Here is a 21,285-nt window from a genome sequence, read left to right as displayed (position 1 = left end):
GAAGTATGCTGACAAAACCAAACGTTATCAGGGGTAGGGCTACCACAAGAGGTTTCTTTTCTTTTTCTTTTGATTGATTGATTGATTGATTTTAGGGGGAAGGGGTGGAGGGAAAGGGAAAGTCTCAAGCACACTCCCCCCAACTAAGTAGGGCTCGATCTCACTGCTCTGACATCACGACCTGAGCTGAAACCAAGAGTTGTACGCTCAACTGACTGTGCCCCGCACCTAGATGTTTCTCATTTTTTCACCTCTATCTCCCACATGATAAAAACAAAGGTTTAGTCAAATATATATAGCAATCTTGTCTTAGAGTATTACAGAGACTATTAGCTGTTGGCCAGTATCCATTCTCCCTTCTTCCTTAGGCTTAAGAAGTGGAACTTGAAGTGGGCAGGGCAACATTCCCCAGTCTCCCTCACAACTGGGAGTGGCCGTGGAACCAAGGTCTGGCCAATGAAATGTAAGCAGAGCCGTGCACAGTTGGAGGAAGTGAAGGGAGGGGGCAACACCCTTCCCGTCCCTTCCCTGTCCTAGAATGGGGTCAGGTGGCTGCAGCTGGGGCTCCGTCTTAGTCCACAAAAAAGGCTGTGTGCAGTGTAATGCAGAGGTCTGCGTGTCCCTGATGATCATGCAGCTACACAATCTGGGGGAAGCCTACGTCGGTATTTTTTTTTTTCTTCAAAGATTTATTTATTTATTTAGAGAGAGAGCACATGAGAGGGGGGGAGGGCCAGAGGGAGAGGCAGACTCCTCACTGAGCAGGGAGTCCGATGCGGGACTCGATCCCGGGACTCCAGGATCATATCCTGAGCCAAAGGCAGTCGCCTAACCAAGTGAGCCACCCAGGCACCCTTGGTATTTCTTTATACATGTCTATGATGTTTAAGCCACTGTTTTTGTTTTTGGATACATGCAGCCAAATCAAATCCAAAATGACGAGGTTACCTCTACTTTTGGCTCTTTTTAAAATTTAGACATGCCCAAATCAATCATCCTTTATATAACATACAAGCTGATCTCTGTTATTCTAGAAGTATCATCCCTCTAGTTTCGTTAAACCACATATTTCAAACGAAGTCTCCATTTCTCCAGACTGTCAAGTTCCTATTCTTGTCAGAGGCAACTTCACTTATACCTGTGCCTCACTCAGGCCAAGCTCCAACATTTCCAGTGACTTCCGGATCATGTTTGATTTCTCTTCCACCAGATTACTTTCATCATCTTTCTTCAAACACTTCAGTGTCTCAAGTAAACTTTGTAAAATGGAATTGTGCTCATTCTTCAGAGCTTCCAGCCCCTGAATCACTTGCTTTGTCTTAGAAATGATTTCATCCTGTGTCAGCTTCTCCAACTTGTCTTCCTTTATATACACCATCGTGGACATGTTGTCATACATTCTAGAATGGAAAAAGGAAAAAAATTAGGCATCTCATCACAGATGTAATTTACATTACACCTCTAATAAAATACACTGTGTGAAGACTTTTAAATTAACGTTTTTATAGGTGAATAATAAATGTGTGTATCTGTGACTTGTTGAAATACTGTACTGTTTCTCTCTTCCCTCTGCAGACCAATTTAATTACTTTTCTGGCTTATGCCTGAATTCTTTTTAATGGAAGAAATGACAGCAGTTGAAATTAATGCCAAAGATTAAAAGCAGCAAAACATTCAAATGGCATTTCTACAGCACAAAACCTCAGTGAACAAGAGTTTTCTGAATGTTTGCAAGCTTTTTCCCCCTAATGAAATGCGGAAGGGACAGTAAATCCTTGGTAACATATTTACCAGACAAAGCCTTGAGGAGTGGTCACAGCTGGAAGGAGGAGGAAAGCCAGCAAAGGAGCATGGGCACAATCAGAGGAGCAGGAGAAGGACTAGGTCCGTCTGAAACACGGTAAGAGAGTGACATGAGCAGGGCCATCAGCACCGTCAGGACGCAAGGACAGGGGCAGGCACGCCTATAGGGGCAAACCGGCTGAGAGGCCGCCAAAATTTCAGGAAATCATACAGTGTCTGGAACTGGCTTTAAAATACTATAATGAAGGGCGCCTGGGTGGCTCAGATGGTTGGGCGACTGCCTTCGGCTCAGGTCATGATCCTGGAGTCCCGGGTTCGAGTCCCACATCGGGCTCCCTGCTCAGCAGGGAGTCTGCTTCTCCCTCTGACCCTCCCTCCTCTCATGTGCTCTCTCTCATTCTCTCCTCAAATAAATAAATAAAATCTTTAAAAAAAATAATAAAATGTCCTGGCCGGTTAGCTCAGTTGGTTAGAGCGTGGTGCTGATAAAAAAAATAATAAAATAAAATACTATAATGAAGAAGAAAAAGGAAAGGGGCACATAACACAGTGTCAGCAAACTCATGAACACTGAAACTAAGCAACAGGTCTTTGTATAACCTTTCTAGGGTTGTGTATGTTTTTAAATCCCATAATTAAGTTTAAAAAAAAAGGCCACAGTGAGCATTAAGGAAGCCTCAAGAGACTGACAGGGACTGAAGTCAGATTACATGTCAGTGTGATTTCCTTCAGAGCACTCAACACTCCCTGAAATCCTGTGCACTGTCACATGCCATCGCTTATATCCCCCTGAATGTAAGCTCTATGGAGAAGGCAAGGCCTCCCTCTTGTACGCCACTACATCACATCCCCAGGACAGTGCCCGAGCCCTGGCCGACCACGCGGTGCAGGCCTGGACTGACAGATGCCCATGAAGGGAAGCAGTGTTGAAGCACCGAACACATGCTTAGGAGCGCACTTGTGATGAGCACCTGAAGTGCTGAATCAGTGTATTGTACACGTGAAATATAACAGCGGATGCTAACTATACTGGAATTAAAATTTAAAACTCCATTAAAAAAACAGTAAATCCCATCCAATTATAAAGATGGTCAGTGTCATACCTCTGCAAAGAAGGGAAGAGAGGGCAGTTCTGTTTATGTAAAAGAGAAAAGAAAGGAAAGGGGCAGAAGGTTTTTTTTTCCCCTGCACAGGAAAAATTTTATTTTTCTTGCCCCAGTCCACTCCCCTCCAGCAATCCTCAGTTTGTTTCCCATGATTAAGTCTCTTATAGTTTGTCTCCCTCTCTGCTTTCATCTTGTTTTATTTTTCCCTCCCTTCCCCTATGATCCTGTTTTGTTTCTTAAATTCCACATACAAGTCAGATCACATGACAATTGTCTTTCTCTGATTTACTTCGCTCAGCATAATACACGCTAGTTCCATCCATAACACTGAGTGCATGCGCCACACACACACACACACACACACACACACACACACACACACACACCCCACCCCACCCCACATCTTTATCCATTCATTCATGGACATCTGGGCTCTTTCCAAAGTTTGGCTATTGTGGACACTGCTACTACAAACAATGGGGTGCAGGTGCCCCTTTGGATCACTACATTTGTATCTTTGGGGTAAATACCAAGTAGTACAATTGCTGGGTTGAAGGGTAGCTCTATTTTCAACTTTTTGAGGAACCCACATACTGTTTTCCAGAGTGGCTGCACCAGCTGAGGCAGAGGGTTTAAACAGGAGTAGCAAGGGGTGCCTGGGTGGCACAGTCAGTTAAGCACTGACTCTTGGTTTTGGCTTGGGTTGTGATCTCAGGGTCATGAGATCGAGCCCCGTGTCAGGCTCCGCACTTGATGCTGAGTCTGTTGCAGACTCTCTCCCTCTCCTCCCCCGTCTCTCTGCTCGCACACACTCAATCTATAAAAATAAATAAATCTTAAAAAAAAAAAGGAGTAGCAAAATCGTAACAGGTAGGATTTACACATAGGAAAAAAATCAAAACACAGTGGGAAAGACTTAATCACTTGAATGCAGGGGATGCTTCAGTTAAGTAAACACATTTAAAGAAATCCAAATTTGAGGCACCTAGCTGACTCAGTTGGTGGAGCACATGACTCTTGATCTCAGGGTCCACTGGGTGTAGAGATTACTAAAAATAAACAAACTTAAAAAAAAAAAAAAAGAGGGGCGCCTGGGTGGCTCAGTCGTTAAGCCTCTGCCTTTGGCTCAGGTCATGATCCCAGGGTCCTGGGATCGAGCCCCACATCGGGCTCCCTGCTCCACGGGAAGACTGCTCCTCCCTCTCCCACTCCCCCTGCTTGTGTTCCCTCTTTCTCTGTCTCTCTGTCGAATAAAATCTTTAAAAAAAAAAAGAAATCCAAATTTAATCCCTCAAGGGATACAGAACGAAACTGTTAACAGTACACTGCATGCTCACACACTCTTGTAGAGGCTTTAACCATAGACGAGAGCAACGAATACAAATGTTATCTGGGTGTGCACAAAAAAAGGGGGGAAAAGGAGCCATCAAGGCAGATTTTTTTTAACTTACTCCTAACAGAAAATCAGTAAGAATCCAAATGGTCTTGGGAGGCGTTCAGCTCTCTGAAGACCTGAGATGGCAGGTGCTATGGAAAGCATGGGAATCCAGAGCAAGCAAGGGCAGAGCCTGGCTCCGTCACCACAGCACAGGCTGTGTCCCCAAACCTCCTTGGGCCTCAGCGGCTAGCAGGCCTCCCCTCCAGGTGGTTACAAGCGCAGGAGGAAGAATGCAGCTGCGTCACTGAGCTCCATGGCGGACAGACACGAGACCCACTCAGCAGCCAGCGCCGTCCCCCACCTGGGAGCAGCGCAATCAGGAACACCCCTGAGAAGTGGCTGCTCAACACCTGCAGACATGCCTCCTCTACCACAGGCCTCACTACTTTGCAAGACACTCGATTCCTTGTTAGACTGCTCTGATACTTAGAAAGTTATTCCTTTTGCTGAGCTGACTCTCCCTCCTTAAACTTCTACCCATTGAGCCAACTTCTTCCCTCTAAAATAAACACAAAATATATTTACTATGTCATCCACAAGGTAACACTTCAAATATTGTATTATAGGCAGGGGGCTCTCCACAACTTCCATTTCCCAAGCTTATACCCCGTGCCACCCCCAGGGACTCTTCAATCATAGCAGTTTCCATGCCGCCCCCACCAAGTCACCACCCGATAAATATACGGACACACGCCACTTCAGGGGGAAACCCACAGCAGCATACATACATGCTTACGTCGCTCCATATCTGTCTCATTTCTAGGCTAAGCCTTTATTACCAAAGGTAGGTTATATAAAAAATAGTGCTAAGTCGGGGCGCCTGGGTGGCTCAGTCGATTAAGTGTCTGCCTTTGGCTCAGGTTATGGTCCCAAGGGTCCTGGGATCGAGTCCCACATCAGGTTCCCTGCTCAGTGGGAAGCCTGCTTCTCCCTCTGTCTGGCGCTCCCCCTGCTTGTGCACGTGCCCTGACAAATAAATAAAAATCTTAAAAAAAGGGGCGCCTGGGTGGCTCAGTTGGTTAGGCAACTGCCTTCGGCTCAGGTCATGATCCTGGAGTCCCGGGATCGAGTCCCGCATCGGGTTCCCTGCTCGGCAGGGAGTCTGCTTCTCCCTCTGACCCTCTCCCCTCTCATGCTCTCTCTCTCTCTCTCGCATTCTCTCTCTCAAATAAAATCTTTAAAAAAAAAAAAATCTTACAAAAAAAATAGTGCTAAGGCAACAATCTATTTAGAAAAAAAATCGTGTTGCATTCCTACCCTCCCACCATACACTAAATTCCATCCTGATTAAAAAAATTAAATGTTGAGGGACGCCTGGGTGGCTCAGTCGTTAAGCGTCTGCCTTCGGCTCAGGTCGTGATCCCAGGGTCTGGGATCTAGCCCCCCATCGGGCTCCCTGCTCAGCAGGGGGTCTGCTTCTCCCTCTCCCACTCCTCCTGTTTGTGCTCCCTCTCTCTCTCTGTCAAATAAATAAATCTTTAAAAAAAAAATTAAATGTTGAAAAAAAAACATGAGAAACTAGAAGAAAACTCAGGCAAAGGTCTATGTGCATACAGGTGAAGGTAAAGAGAGCTCTCTGAATAAAATGGCAAAAAACTAGGGGCGTCTGGATGGCTGTCGATAAAGCGTCTGCCTTCATGTCAGGTGGTGATCCCAGGGTCCTGGGATCGAGTCCCGCATCAGGCTCCCCACTCGGTGGGGCGTCTGCTTCTCCCTCTGGCCCTGCCCCCCACCCCTCCCCACCCTCCTCATGCTTGAGCCCATGCGCACGCTCTCTCAAAAATAAAATTTAATTTTAAAAAATTCAAATAAAATAAATAAATAAAATGGCAAAAACTAAAAGAAAGCATGGATAAGAGTTCACTTAAAATAAGAAACTTCTCAAGCTTCCTATTTAAACTCCCAGCTGAAAGGGTTATGGTAGTGGTTACACCGATTTCTAAAGGGTAAAAATACCGGGAATCTAGATTAGCCCAAACATCACACTTTGTCAGCCTAGCACTCACACCATCCCTAAGACTTTCTTCCAACTCTTGGCTGTGTGTGTATGCCTCCCAGTAACCTAGAATCATGAATCAGCCAGAACAATGCCCGGCACTCCACAGGCACGTCCTAAGTATATGCTCAATAAATGAATGAACCAGCGTTGGAGCCGGCGCATCTGAATCCAGTACCTTTTTATTCCCTCGCCTGTCATGAGGACTCTCTAACCCACTTTTCCACAAAGCCATTAATGGCCTAATTATTACACTGCATGTCTCAGATTCAAATCCCCTTTAACATAACCTGTCCTTTACATCAAAACTAAGGTTTTTTAAAATTTTATTTAAGTAATCTCTACACCCAACATGGTGCCCCAAAGATTTCTCTTAATCACTGGTATGTTAGAGCAATTAAGAAACTCAGTCTTGGGGCTCCTGGCTGGCTCAGTTGGAAGAGCATGCAACTCTTGATCTGGGCGTCGTGAGTTTGAGCCCCACACTGGGTGTAGAGATTGCTTAAATAAGCAAACAGAGAAATCTTCAGCGTTACAATCAACTCCTGCTAGGAATAATGGACACTGACAAATTTAAAATGGACGATTCTGGGAAGCAGGACCGCCATGTCCACTGAGACACGGCAAGGGGACTGTCAAGGACTCTCCTGGGCAACACGAGATAGAAGCTAGAGGACCCAACCCTCAACCACCTGTCCTGCAGAACACTAACAGCCAGGCCTTCCCCTCCAAAGGGGGAGGTGAGACATGCAACCAGCTCAGAGATAGAAACAGCCACTCACTCAGTGAAATATTTATTGGGCACCAACTCTATCTATGTCAGACACTATTGAAGGCATAGGTGGTGGACTTTACCAAAAAAATACCTTTTAAAGAAAACGAAAATACTGTGGTGACAAAAGAATATCCTAGGGGCGCCTGGGTGGCTCAGTTGGTTAAGCGACTGCCTTCGGCTCAGGTCATGATCCTGGAGTCCCGGGATCAAGTCCCACATCGGGCTCCCTGCTCAGCGGGAAGTCTGCTTCTCCCTCTGACCCTTTCCCCTCTCATGCTCTCTCTCTATCTCATTCTCTCTCCCAAATAAATAAATAAAATCTTTAAAAAAAAAAAAAAAAAAAAAAGAATATCCTACATGCTCCCGGGGGGTCGGGGTCATGTAGACAGAATTAAAACAATCAGAATGGCTTCAGACTTCTCAAGAGCAATACTGGAATCAAAAGGCAATTAAAGAAATGCCTCCAAAATTCTGAAGGAAAATTATTCCCAATTTAGAATTCCATAGCCAGCCAAGCTCTCAATCAACTGTGGGAATAGGAGAATAACATTTTCAGACATACAAGGTCTCAAAAACTTCTACCTCTCATGTACCCTGAGAAAGGGTTTTCTCAGGTACAGGAAGATGCGCTCAACCAAAATGACAAATCAAGAAAACATGAAAAAAAAATAAGAAGAAAACATGGACTATGGAGCACAGAGTTCACTGTGGGGAAGACAGCTCTGCACCAACCTGGGGACAAGTGCTGAAAGTTACTGGATTAGCACCAACTTAAAAAGGAAATGAAAACAAGGTAATTAGCTCCTAAGGAAACAAAAGGTCAAATAGGAAAAGTAATCATAGTTTATTATACACAGCTCAGCTCTGGCATTTATACAGTCTAAAGATTATAAATGGTAAAGACTGATCTAAACAAAATTAAATTTTATTGGGAGGTTATGGAGATGCAAAGGGTGCACCTATGTGGTGAAGAGAAGCAAAGAAAGACCTAAGTCTTAAGTACCTAGAATGGGAAGTCACACAGTGAAAAATCATCAGGGGGTCTAGCTGGCTCAGTCAGTGGAGCATGAGACTCTTGATCTCAGGGCTGTAAGTCTGAGCCCCTCACTGGGTGTAGGGACTAATTAAAAAAATAAAATCTTAAAAAATAATAATAACCAGGTAATATAATAAGCCTTTATTTAGAAACATTAGAAATGGTGGTAATTATGGAAAAAGTATAATTCTTCTAGGGAGAAGGAAAGGGGGAGCAAGGGAGTGGCAAAACCCCACACTTACAAAACTATCTGTGGAAACTGTATGTGTACCACTCTCATCACAGAGCACATGCACTCCCCCCACTTCACAACTAATGAAGCCAGTCTTGACCACCTAGCTGAGGCAGCTTGTGCAGGCTTCCCCCCGCTACACATACCCACTCCTTCCCATACTCCAGTCTTTAGGAAGCAAGTCACAAGGTGCAGTCCACACTCGAAGAGCCGGGAGAGCTGATCTACTGAAGAGGGAAGGTAAGGTGTCTGGAGTTCTTCCAGATGGGACAGTGTCTTTTCTCTGCCTCATCCCTCATTTATTTACTCATTTATGTCAACCATGGACTGTAGAGATTTGGGATTTTTTTTTGAAGATTTTATTTGAGGGCACCTGGGTGGCTCAGTTGGTTAAGTGACTGCCTTCGGCTCAGGTCATGATCCTGGAGTCCCGGGATCGAGTCCCACATCGGGCTTCCTGCTCAGCAGGGAGTCTGCTTCTCCCTCTGACCCTCTTCCCTCTTGTGCTTTCTATCTCTCATTCTCTCTCTCTCTCTAATAAATAAATAAAATCTTTAAAAAAAAAAAAAGATTTTATTTGAGAGCGAGCGAGCGAGCACCAGAGGGAAAAGCAGACTCCCTGCTGAACAGAGAGCCCAATGCAGGACTCCATCCCAGACCCTGGGATCATGACCTGAGCCGAAGGCAGAAGCTTAACTGACTGAGCCACCCAGGCAGCCCTGGATATTTGTTTTATGTATTAAAGTATACCTAAAGGTTACTACTCATTAAAAATACTATGTTACTGGAGCACCTGGGTGGCTCAGTCCATCAAAAACAAGGGAAGTCTAAGAAATTGTCACAGCCCAGGAAAAATGATGGCTAAATATGACATGATGTGGTGTCCTGGATGAGGTTCTGGAACAGAACAAGGATATTAGGGGAAAACTAGTAAAGTCCAAATAAAATGGGGAGTTTGGTTAAAATTATGTACCAACACTGGTTCCTTGTCACAAATGTGCCATAATAATGTGGGATATTAACATTAGGAGAAATTGGAATGCAGGTATGCAGAGCCTTTGTACTGTATTTGCAACTCTTCTTTAAACCTAAAGCTATCCTAAAAAGTTTGTTTTTTAAAATTCTACCTACAGGGACGCCTGGGTGGCTCGGTTAGGCGTCTGCCTTCAGCTCGGGTCATGATCCCAGGGTTCTGGGATCAATTCCCGCATCGGGCTCCCTGCTCAGCGGGGAGCCTGCTTCTCCTTCTCCCGCTCCCCCTGCTTGTGTTCTCCCTCTCTCTGTGCCTCTCTCTGTCAAATAAATAAAATCTTAAAAAAAAAAAATAGAAATGCTGAATACACTGAATATTTTGTAAAACAAAAATTGGGATGCCTGGGTGGCTCAGTAGGTTAAGCGTCTGCCTTCAGCTCAGGTCACGGTCCTGGGACTGAGCCCCGCATCAGATTCCCTGCTCAGCAGGGAGTATGCTTCTCCCTCTGCCCCTCCCCGATCACGTGTTCTCTCTCAAATAAAATCTTTTTTAAAATTTAAAAAAATAAAATTAAATTAAAGCAGAACTGGTTAGATTCTAAAGGCACTTTTTAAAGATTATACCAGATCACACATACATTTTTGTCATATCAGATTATCAATTTTCATGTAATGCTCTCATTTCCCATCTCTACCACCTCATCTTTTCATATATATTTATATTCCCTTTATATTCACAATGAAACTTATACTGACTACAATGAGATCATACATACACAATCATTCTATTAACAGGCAATACAATTTTCAATAGTCTGACAAATTTTATCAAACCTTCCCTCCTCTCAAAAATTAACAAAAAGAGGGGCATCTGGGTGGTTCAGTCAGCTGAGCACCTACCCGACTCTTGACTTCGGCGCAGGCTGTGATTCCAGGGTCATGGGACTGAGCGCCCCCATTGGGCGGCGCTCAGGCAGAGTCTGCTTGTCCCTCTCCCTCTTCCTTTCCCCCTCCCTGGCTCAAGTGTGTACATGCGCATGCTCTCTTGCTTCCTCTCTAATAAATAAAATCCTTAAAAAAAAAAGAATTAGGGCGCCTGGGTGGCTCAGTCGTTAAGCGTCTGCCTTCGGCTCAGGTCATGATCCCAGGGTCCTGGGATCGAGTCCCACATCGGGCTCCCTGCTCAGCGGGAAGCCTGCTTCTCCCCCTCCCACTCCCCCTGTGTTCCTGCTCTCACTGTCTCTCTCTGTCAAATAAATAAAATCTTAAAAAAAAAAAAAAAAAAAAAGAATTAACAAAAAGAAAGCAAAGGCCAAAGAAGGAAAGAGCATCATTTTGGTCACTTTACCTCCCCCGGTTTTAGCATGTGAAATTCTGCCAGGAGGCAGTAAAAAGCTAATGTGGTAAAGAAAGTTTGAAAATACATATATTTAGGGGCGCCTGGGTGGCTCAGTCAGTTAAGCATCTGCCTTCAGCTCAGGTCATGATCCTTCAGTCCCAGGATCGAGCCCCACACTGGGCTCCCTGCTCGGTGGGGAGTCTGCATCTCCCTCTCCCCTCCCCTCACAGCTCATGTTCTCTCTCTCTCTCTAATAAATAAAACCTTTTAAAAAAAGAAAACATATAAATATATTAATAAATATAAACAAATATATATATATATTTAAAAGGAAATGTGTGAAATTAGTTTAGTGGTGGTGGTGGTTGCCTGACAGAGAGAACATACTAAAAAATTCACTGAATTGTACACTTTAAAATAGTAACCACGGGGCGCCTGGGTGGCTCAGTCGTTGGGCGTCTGCCTTTGGCTCGGGTCATGATCCCGGGGTCCTGGGATTGAGCCCCGCATTGGGCTTCCCGCTCCGCGGGAGGCCTGCTTCTCCCTCCCCCACTCCCCCTGCTTGCATTCCCTCTCTCGCTGTGTCTCTCTCTGTCAAATAAATAAATAAAATCTTTAAAAATAAATAAATAAAATAAAATAAAATGTTAACCGCCACATTATGACTTACATCTTAATTTTTTAAAAGAATGTGATAGAGAAAATAGCAGGTCTGGATGAACAGAGTGAAGGACAGCCAAGAGAGAAATGTGAGTTATTCTGACAGTGCTTGATTATGAAATGAAGTTCCCACAAACACAACAAAGGGTAGCACAGAGGGGTGCCTGGGTGGCTCAGGTGTTAAGCGTCCGCCTTCTGCTCAGGTCATGACCCCTGGGTCCTGGGATGGAGCCCCACATCAGGATCCCTGCTTGTCGGGGAGTCTGCTTCTCCCTTTCCTACTCCCCCTGCTTGTGTTCCCTCTCTTGTTGTGTCTCTGTCAAATAAATAAATAAAATCTTTAAAAAAAAAAAAAAAAGGTAGCACAGAAGAAGAAAAATAAGATGGGAGAACAGGGAAGTCTTTGCCAATACTGGTAGCAGAACATCACAACTGAGATGTTTTCCCAAGAGATATTTGAGCTGAACCCATGCGAAATGCAGCCAGCTAGACCCATGGTTCATCTCCCTACATACAACCATAAGCCCTGATGAGCATTAGGAACAGAGACGGTCCTGACGGAGGGAGAAATGAGGAGAAGCAGCCAGAGAGCCTTTAATGAGCCCATAGGAACAACTGAAGTTGTATTCAAGGAAATAAATACTCAGTGCTATGATCTGAATGTTTGTGTCCCTCCCAAATTCATATGTAGAAACCTAATTCCCAAGGTGATGGTATTTCTAGGTGGGGCCATTGGGAGATGCTTAGGTCATAAGGGTGGAGCCCTAAGGAATGGGATCAGTGCTCTTAGGAGACTCCACAGAGCTCCCTCACCCCTTCTGCCAAATGAGGCCACAGAGAAGAAAGCCATCTATGAACCAAAAACAGAACGTCACCAGACATGACTCTATCAGCATCATGATCTCAGAACTCCCAGCCTCCAGGACTGAGAGAAATAAATTCCTGCTATGGGGCGCCTGGGTGGCTCAGTCGTTAAGCATCTGCCTTGTCTCAGGTCATGATCCCAGGGTCCTGGGATCGAGACCCACATCGGGCTCCCTGCTCAGTGGGAAGCCTGCTTCTCCCTCTCCCTCTGCCTGCGGCTCCCCCTGCTTGTGTTCCCTCTCTCGCTATCTCTCTCTCTGTCAAATAAATAAACAAACAAAATTCCTGGTGTTTATAAGCCCCCCAAGTTTATGGTATTTTGTTTCAGCAGCCCGAACAGACCAACACATTCAGTATCATGGAACTCATTAGAGAGAGTGTTGCACATTGAATGATACAAGTGTCAAAACTTTAAAAATTAAGTGAATGATGGGGGCGCCTGGGTGGCTCAGTTGGTTAAGCGACTGCCTTCGGCTCAGGTCATGATCCTGGAGTCCCGGGATCGAGTCCCGCATCGGGCTCCCTGCTCAGCAGGGAGTCTGCTTCTCCCTCTGACCCTCTTCCCTCTCGTGCGCCTCTATCTCTCATTCTCTCTCTCTCAAATAAATAAAATCTTTAAAAAAAAAAAAAAAATTAAGTGAATGACCTTTCAGTCCCACCCTGGGTTAATAACCAAGAAAACTGAAAACATGTTTACATAAAAACTCACACACAAACGGTCCAAGAAAATGCTGGACAAATGTAGAACTTTTACACCCATACTTTGGTATTATTCAATGTGGAAACAATCCAAATGTCTATCAACTGATGAATGGGTAAAATGTGGCCTATCCAAGGGCGCCTGGGTGGCTCAGTTGTTAAGCATCTGCCTTCGGCTCAGGTCATGGTCCCAGGATCCTGGGATCGAGCCCCACATCAGGCTCCCTGCTCCGCGGGAAGCCTGCTTCTCCCTCTCCCACTCCGCCTGCTTGTGTTCCCTCTCTGGCTGTGTCTCTCTGTCAAATAAATAAATAAAATCTTAAAAAAAAAAAAAAAATGTGGCCTATCCATACAGTTGAATATTATTTGGCTAAAAAAAAGGAACAAAATACTGATACAAGCTTCAACATGGTTGGACCTCACAAACATGTACTTAAGTGAACCAAGCCAGAAACAGAAGGCCACACATTGGGGCACCTGGGCGGCTCAGTCAGTTAAGTGTCTGCCTTCGGCTCAGGTCATGATCCCAGGGTCCTGGGATCGAGCCCCACGTGGGGCTCCCTGCTCAGCTGAGAGCCTGCTTCTCCCTCTCCCTCTGCCTCTCTCCCCTGCTCGTTCTCTCTCTCAAATAAATAAATTCTTAAAAAAAAAGCCACATAGTGCATAATTCCATTTATATGAAATGTCCTTAGAGACAGGAAGCAGACTGGCAGTTGCCAAGGGCTAGAGGGAGAGAAGGGTGGTGAGTGACTGCTAATGGGTTCAGGGTTTCTTTTGGGGGTTATAAAAATATTCTAGAATCAGAAGTTTGAGTAACCTGGTGAATTTTTTCATATACGGATATTTCAGTATAACAGATCCAGAATTTTTTTTTTTTTAATTAATGACACAGACCAAAGAAAACAAAACACAAAACCCAACTTTGGGACCTAACCTACTTTAGCTTTGTCACGAAATCACAGAAAACTTCATTTCTCAGTCTTTCTATCCTATGCTCCCCTTTTGATAAACAACAAAAATCTCAAGCCCTCTTCAATTTATTTAGATATTGCCAAATACATAATACCTTACCTATTGTGACTAAAAAGCAAAGTGACCAATGGTAATATTAGAAGTAAAAATGTACATATGTTTTTGGTTCTGAAGTTTCAGAACAAAAATTATATATGTACATATAATAAATATATATATATTTTATTTGGGGGGGTGCAGAGGCTCCACACCCAGCACGGAGCCTGATGCAGGGCTCAATCTCATTACCCTGAGATCATGACCTGAGCCAAAATCAGGAGATGGACACTTAACCTACTGACCCACCCAGGTGCCCCCAGAACAAAAATTACACAGTGCAGAGTCAAAGGAGGAATATTACTTGCTTAAAAAGAGGTAAAACCCGGGCACCTGGCTGGCTCAGTTGGAAAAGCATGTGACTCTTGATCTCAGGGTCGTGAGTTCAAGCCCCACGTTGGGTGTAGAGATTACTTTTAAAATAAAAAGTGAAACGAAACAATGATTCCTTAATTTTCTGATGTTCAGCTTTTGTTTTGGTGAAAGCAGGAGAGGCTAAACAGTGTGGCGGAGGAGTGTCACTTCCCCAGCCTATATAACGAAGTTAAGGTTCATATTTTAAGCCAAATCCAAAAAGTTCTCCTGGAGGGTCTCAATCATTTTCAAAACATGACATTTCTGGATAAAAACAGAAATGTTATTACCCCTTTGTAGGCTTACAATAGTGAGTTATTTTCTAAATATAACACTGTAGTATAATAACAAACATACTGTATCCAGCTATATACTGCCTACTCTTTCCCAAGTAAGAATCACTGAATTCTACTCAAGGGAGGATGTGCTCCATCAGGTACCTCCTGTTCAGAAACTTCATCCGTGGAACACGAACTGCCAGAGGCAGCGGGGAGATACAATTCCAGAGCTTGCCACAAAGCAGTTCCAGAATGGAAATTCAATCAACTGACTTACCATTTTCTACTTGTACCCATGTATCTCCTCCAATCTTATCTTCCTCAAACCGAATCTAACCTAATCTAACCCTTTTATCTCCTTTTCTAAACTTAAATCACAAGAATAAACTGAATCGTGTAGGCCTAAAAATCACAAAAATCTATAAAGTGTATACAACTGATGGATCACTAAATTCTACCCCTGAAACTAATAACACAGTTTATGTTAACTAAATTGAATTTAAATAAAGAATTAAAAAAAAAAGGCATACCTCTCAGCAGACGCCAGCACACAATGCCAGATGCCTTCCTTATGTATGTTCCTGGAACTTATATCAAGCCCAAAGAAACATGAAAAGGAAGATTAGAAAATCCTGAGTTGTTTGAGTATGACTGAGAGAAACCCTGACGTGACTTAACCTAAGTTTATTTTTTTTGAAAGATTTTATTTATCTATCTGACAGAGAGAAAGACAACGAGAGAGGGAACACAAGCAAGGGGAGTGGGAGGGAGAAGCAGGCTTCCCGTGGAGCAGGGAGCCCAATGCGGGACTCAATCCCAGGACCTTGGGAACATGACCTGAGCTGAAGACAGATGCTTAACGACTGAGCCACCCAGGCGTCCCTTAACCTAAGTTTAGTTGTGGAGCAATAAATTTATACTTCTTGCACACACACATGAAAAAAAGGCAAATGTTTTAATATTAAAGAACCCACAGGGCGCCTGGGTGGCTCAGTTGGTTAAGCGACTGCCTTCGGCTCAGGTCATGATCCTGGAGTCCCTGGATCGAGTCCCACATCGGGCTCCCTGCTCAGCAGGGAGTCTGCTTCTCCCTCTGACCCTCCCCCCTCTCATGTGCTCTCTCTCTCTCTCTCTCATTCTCGCTCTCAAATAAATAAGTAAAATCTTTAAAAAAAAAAAAAGACCCCATAATTATAGCATCTATTATGAATCTGTTTCTATCCTAAAACTATAACCCAATGGATAAAACAAAGCATGCCTTTGCCTCTTGGATGAATCTGTCATGGACACTCTTGCAGAATTCAAGAAATGAAGGCAGTCAGGACTTCCTGGGTCCCTTCCCCACAGCCATGCTCAGGAGGTTCAGTAGGGTTCTGCTCTGAAATCGGCCACCTGTGTACGCAGATCTTCTAACTCCATGATAACCTAACCACACTACTACATAACATGTGCACATATCCCAGGAGGAGTTCACTTTGCTTGTATATGACCATGCTGCACCTAAGGAAAGTGTTTTACAAGGCCATGTCCCCCACCAGCTGGTGAGGTGCCTGCCCTCATCCCACCCCCCATCCAGGCAGGCTCCTGGCCACAGCCAGACAGTGTACCAGGTCATTCAATCTGCCATGGGACCAAAGGCCAACAGACCCATCTCTTCAGATGCAAATTTTAAGCATGACAAACGACAGGGAAGGGTGGTACTACATGAAAATACAGGAGAACATGCTTCTTCCTAAATCAAGAATGAGTAAGCCCAAATGATGCAGATGTCTCTATTACAAGTCTTTGGTTGAGCAAACAAAAAGGAAAAACAGCTTCTTTGGACTGTGTGACTAAGAGATTACAAAACAGGGTGTTACAGGAGTCTAGGGCAAAAAAATATAGAGGGTATTCATTATGTAGTTTAAAAACACTTTTTATTTCAAAATGAAAAACAAATTAACATAATATCATAACACTAAATTTATGTATTTAAGTGCTAATCAAAGATACATATATGGAATAGTTTTCTTTCCTAACTAAAGAAAGGCAACTAACATATTTTTAAGGGGTATCTGGCTGGCTCAGTTGGGAGCATGAGACTTTTTTTTTTTTAAGATTTTATTTATTTAACAGAGAGACACAAGAGAGGGAACGCAAGCAGGGGGAGTGGGAGAGGGAGAAGCAGGCTTCCTGCGGAGCGGGGAGCCCGACGCGGGGCTCCAACCCAGGACCCCAGGATCATGACCTGAGCCGAAGGCAGACGCTTAACGACTGAGCCACGCAGGCACCCCAAGACTTTTTTTTTTTTAAAGATTTATTTTTGTATCTTGAGAGCACTCACACACACACACACGTGGTGGGGGGTGCAGAATCTCAAGCGGACTCCCCACTGAGGGCAGAGCCTAACACAGGGCTTGATTTCACCACCCTGAGATCATGACCTAGGCCAAAATCAAGAGTCAGACACTTAACTGACTGAGCCACCCAGGTGCCCTAAGCACGAGACTCCTGATCTTGGGGTTGTGAGTTCAAGCCCCACACTGGGTGTAGAGATTAAAAATAAAATATTAAAAAAATAAAATAGGGGCACCTGGGTGGCTCAGTCGTTAAGCATCTGCCTTTGGCTCAGGTCATGATCCCGGGGTCCTGGGATCGAGTCCCGCATCGGGCTCCCTGCTCCGCGGGAAGCCTGCTTCTCCCTCTCCCATTCCCCCTGCTTGTGTTCCCTCTCTCGCTATGTCTCTGTCAAATAAATAAATAAAATATTTAATAAATAAATAAAATAAAATAAAATCTTGAAAAAAATATATACGTATTTAAAAATATATATATTGGTGGGGGGGCACCTGGGTGGCTCAGTCAGTGAAGTGTTTGCCTTTGGCTCAGGTCATAATCCAAGGGTCCAGAGATCTTCAAGGGCTCCCTTGAGGAAGCCCTTGCTCCTCAGGGCGCCCTGCTCAGTGGGGAATCTGCTTCTCCTTCTCCTTCTGCCCCTCCCCCCCAACTTGAGCTCACTCTCTCGTGCATTCTCTCTTAAACAAATAAATAAAATCTTTTAAAAATATATATTTTTTTTAAATTCCCTCGGGAGAAAGGAAACAGGTAAAGAGATGACTCACAGCTTTATATCTTTTTGAATCATGAGTTTTCCCCAAAAGAATATACATCTTTTAATGATTTCAAAAAAGACAAAATAGAAAGCAGGAACCATTAAAAAAAAAAAAAAAGGATAGGGGCGCCTGGGTGGCTCAGTCTTTGAGCGTCTGCCTTTGGCTCAGGTCATGATCCCAGGGTCCTGGGATTGAGCCCCACATCGAGCTCCCTGCTCCGCGGGAGGCCTGCTTCTCCCTCTCCCACTCCCCCTGCTTGTGTTCCCTCTCTTGCTGTGTCTCTCTCTGTCAAATGAATAAAAAAAAACTAAAAAAAAAGGATAAAGTGGAATTCATTGAAATTTAAAATTATTATTTTTATTTTATTTTATTTATTTGAGAGAGAGAATGAGAGAGAGCACGAGAGGGAAGAGGGTCAGAGGGAGAAGCAGACTCCCCGCCCAGCAGGGAGCCCGATGTGGGACTCGATCCCGGGACTCCAGGATCATGACCTGAGCCGAAGGCAGTCGCTTAACCAACTGAGCCACCCAGGCGCTCCTAAAATTATTGATTATTAAAAGGCACAGCCAAAAAACATATAGTCAAGCCCTAGACTGGGAAAAATATTTGCAACATATGGTACTTGGCAAAAAGACTTGCACTCAAATACATAAGGAATTCCTATACTCGATAATAAAAAGACAATCTGACTTTCTAAATGGGTAAAAGATGTAAAAGACACTTCACAAAAGCAGGTATATACAAAAGGCCAATAAGCATGTGAATAAGTGCTCATTATTAGTCATCAGAGAAATGCTCATGAAACCCATTTGAAAAGATGCCACTACACATCCACTAAAATGTGAAGATGAAAACACACAACACCAAATGCCAAAGGGGATATAAAGCAACCAGAACACTCACACTTTGCTGGTCCAAGTGTAAAATGTACAAGCACGCTGGGTTTGTTTCTTTAAAAGTTAATGATACATCCGGGCTCTGCTCAACTGAGTGTGGAGCCTGCTTGAGATTCTCTCTCCCTCCACTCACATGCTACCTCTCAAATAAATAAATAAATAAATAAATAGTTAATGACACATCTACCCTATGAGCAATCCCACTCCTAGGTATTTATTCAGAAGAAATGAAAATGTATGTCCACATGGTCTCCTACAAGAATGAGTGCCCCCCCGCCGAGATGTGCTTTAGGAGGAAAATGGCTTAACTGTGTAAATCCATACAACATAACATTACTCAGGAATAGAAAGGAACCACTGACACAGGCAACAACACGTATGAATTTCAAAAATGTTATGCTGAGTGAAAGAAGCTGAATGCAAAAAAATACATATTGTATAATCTCAATTTATATGAAATTCTACAATAGGCAGAACTAACCTGTAGTTATAAAAACCAGATCATTGCTACCGAGGAGTGGTGGGGGGTGACGGATGATTGGCAAGAGGCATGAGGGAATTTTCTGGGCCGTATCTTGATACACATTCATCAAAACAGAACGAATAATATATTTAAGATCTTGGCATTTCACTGTATTTAAATTATATCTCAATTTTTTTAAAAAAAAGCAGAATTTGCTAACATTAATGTACATATCCAGACAAGATCAGGCGCGTTCATAGTGGTATGGTCGCAGACTGTTGTACATATTCAGAAATCATAACTCCCAACATTAAAGATGGTTAAGAATGGCTTTGTTCAGGAGTGCCTGGGTGGCTCAGTTGGTTAAGCGTCTGCCTCCAGCTCAGGTCATGATCCCAGAGGTCCTGGGATGGAGTCCTGCATCGGGCTCCTTACTCAGTGACAAGCCTGCTTCTCCTGCTGCCTGCCGCTAACCCTGCTTGTGCTCTTTCTCTCTCTGACAAATAAATAAATTAAGTTAAAATGGTTTTGTTCTGAGAACAGAATAAAACTGAGATGTGGTGGCAGATGCCTCGACCCCCTCAAGATTCCTGGGCACTGGTTTACACACATCTCCCAGTTCATCAAGTCCCTCTTGGCACTGCTATAAAGGGATTTTTGCAGCAGATGTCATTAAGGCCCCAAATCACTTGACCTTAAGATAGGGAGATTATCCTGGTGGGCCTGACCTAATCGTATGCCTCTTTATTTTTTTGTTTTTTTGTTTTTACAATTTTATTTTTAAGTAATCTCTATACCCAACACAGGGCTCAAACTCATGACTCTGAGAACAAAAGTCTCATGCTCTTCTGACTGAGGCAGTGAGGCATCCCTCACATAAGTCTTTTAAATCTGGGTCTAATCTGAAGGTCCTCAGTCTCATAAATCTGGGTCTAGGGGTGCCTGAGTGGCTCAGTCGTTGAGCGTCTGCCTCCAGGTCAGGTCATGATCCCAGGTCCTGGGATCGAGCCCCACATTGGGCTCCCTGCTCGGCGGGAAGCCTGCTTCTCTCTCTCCCATTCCCCCTGCTTGTGTTCTCTCTCTCCCTGTCTCTGTCAAATAAATAAATAATAATAAAAAATCTTTAAAAAAAATTAAATCTGGGTCTAGAAGTCACAAGAAGCGAAGTCAGAGATTCAAAGTGTGAGAGGAATTCACAGTGTGGGAGCTTTTCTGATCTGGCTTTGAAGATGGAGGAGGTCACCTCGAGGAGCTGAGAGCCCCCAGCTGACAACCAGGAAACAAGGAAAGCAGGACATCAGTACTACAACCAGAAGAACTGAATTCTGCCACAACCCCAAGGACCTACAAGAGCACTGTGAGCTCTAGAAGACAACTGCAGCCCAACACGCATTTGCAGCCACATGAGCCACTCATCCACAGTAGCTGAAATAAATGTGACTGTTTTAAGCCACTAAATTTATAGTAATCTATTACATAGTAAGTAGAAACCTAATACAAATTTCAGACTACTACAAAAGCTTTAGAACTTAATGATATTTTAGTTAAAAAGAATAGAAATTATGGATGAACCTCGGGGACAGTATGCTAAATCACAAACAGCCAGTCACAAAAAGACAAATGCTATACTCTTAATCCTGGGATTGTTGAGTTTGAGCCCCACGTTCCGTGTAGAGATTACTAAAAAAATAAACTTAAAAAAAAAAAAAGACAAATGCTACATGATGCTACTTATATGAGGTATTTAATGTAGACAAATTCATTGAATCAGAAAGTAGAATTGTGTTTGGGGGTGGAGGATAGAGGATGGGAAGTTGTTATTTAATGGACACAGAGTTTCAGTTTTGCAAGATGAAAAGGTCCTAGAGATCTGTTGCACAACAATGTAAATACACTTAATGTGTTTTTTACCACAACTGTAAAAGAATAGAAATTAGCATTTTCCCCGTTTGGTCAATAACATCAGGTTGTGATCCCGGGGTCCTGGGATCGAGCCTCGCCATCGGGATCCCTGCTCCTCGGGAAGCCTGCTTCGCCCTCTCCCACTCCCCCTGCTCGTGTTCCCTCTCTCCGTGTGTCTCTCTGTCAAATAAATAAAATCTTAAAAAAAAAAAAAAAAGATTTTATTTATTTGACAGAGACAGCAAGAGAGGGAACACGAGCAGGGGGAGTGGGAGAGGGAGAAGCAGGCTCCCGTGGAGCAGGGAGCCCGAT

General features: G+C 43.9%; 1 protein-coding gene across 18 annotated transcripts in view; it reads right to left on the bottom strand.

Annotated features, from left to right (window-relative positions):
* Positions 1-21,285, bottom strand: part of KLC1 (kinesin light chain 1) — a 60,893-nt gene that overhangs the window by 35,453 nt on the left and 4,155 nt on the right. For 16 of the 18 annotated variants that reach the window (XM_025869276.2, XM_025869277.2, XM_025869289.1 and 13 more), the window contains 2 exons: positions 8,122-8,238; positions 1,139-1,400 (listed from right to left, as the gene is read on the bottom strand). In XM_025869276.2, coding sequence (XP_025725061.1) covers positions 1,139-1,400; positions 8,122-8,153 — 294 coding nt within the window. In that variant the 5' untranslated portion in view covers positions 8,154-8,238. Of the gene's footprint in view, positions 1-1,138; positions 1,401-1,791; positions 1,891-8,121; positions 8,239-21,285 lie in introns of those variants that run through there. The other 2 variants (XM_025869280.2, XM_025869278.2) reach the window with 2 other exon arrangements.

This window comes from Callorhinus ursinus, unplaced genomic scaffold (genome assembly GCF_003265705.2).
Source record: "Callorhinus ursinus isolate GAN/ISIS: 27379988/994484 unplaced genomic scaffold, GSC_fseal_2.0 scaffold8, whole genome shotgun sequence".
Classification (NCBI taxonomy): Eukaryota; Metazoa; Chordata; class Mammalia; order Carnivora; family Otariidae; genus Callorhinus; species Callorhinus ursinus.
This window is presented reverse-complemented; position numbering and strand designations above follow the sequence as displayed.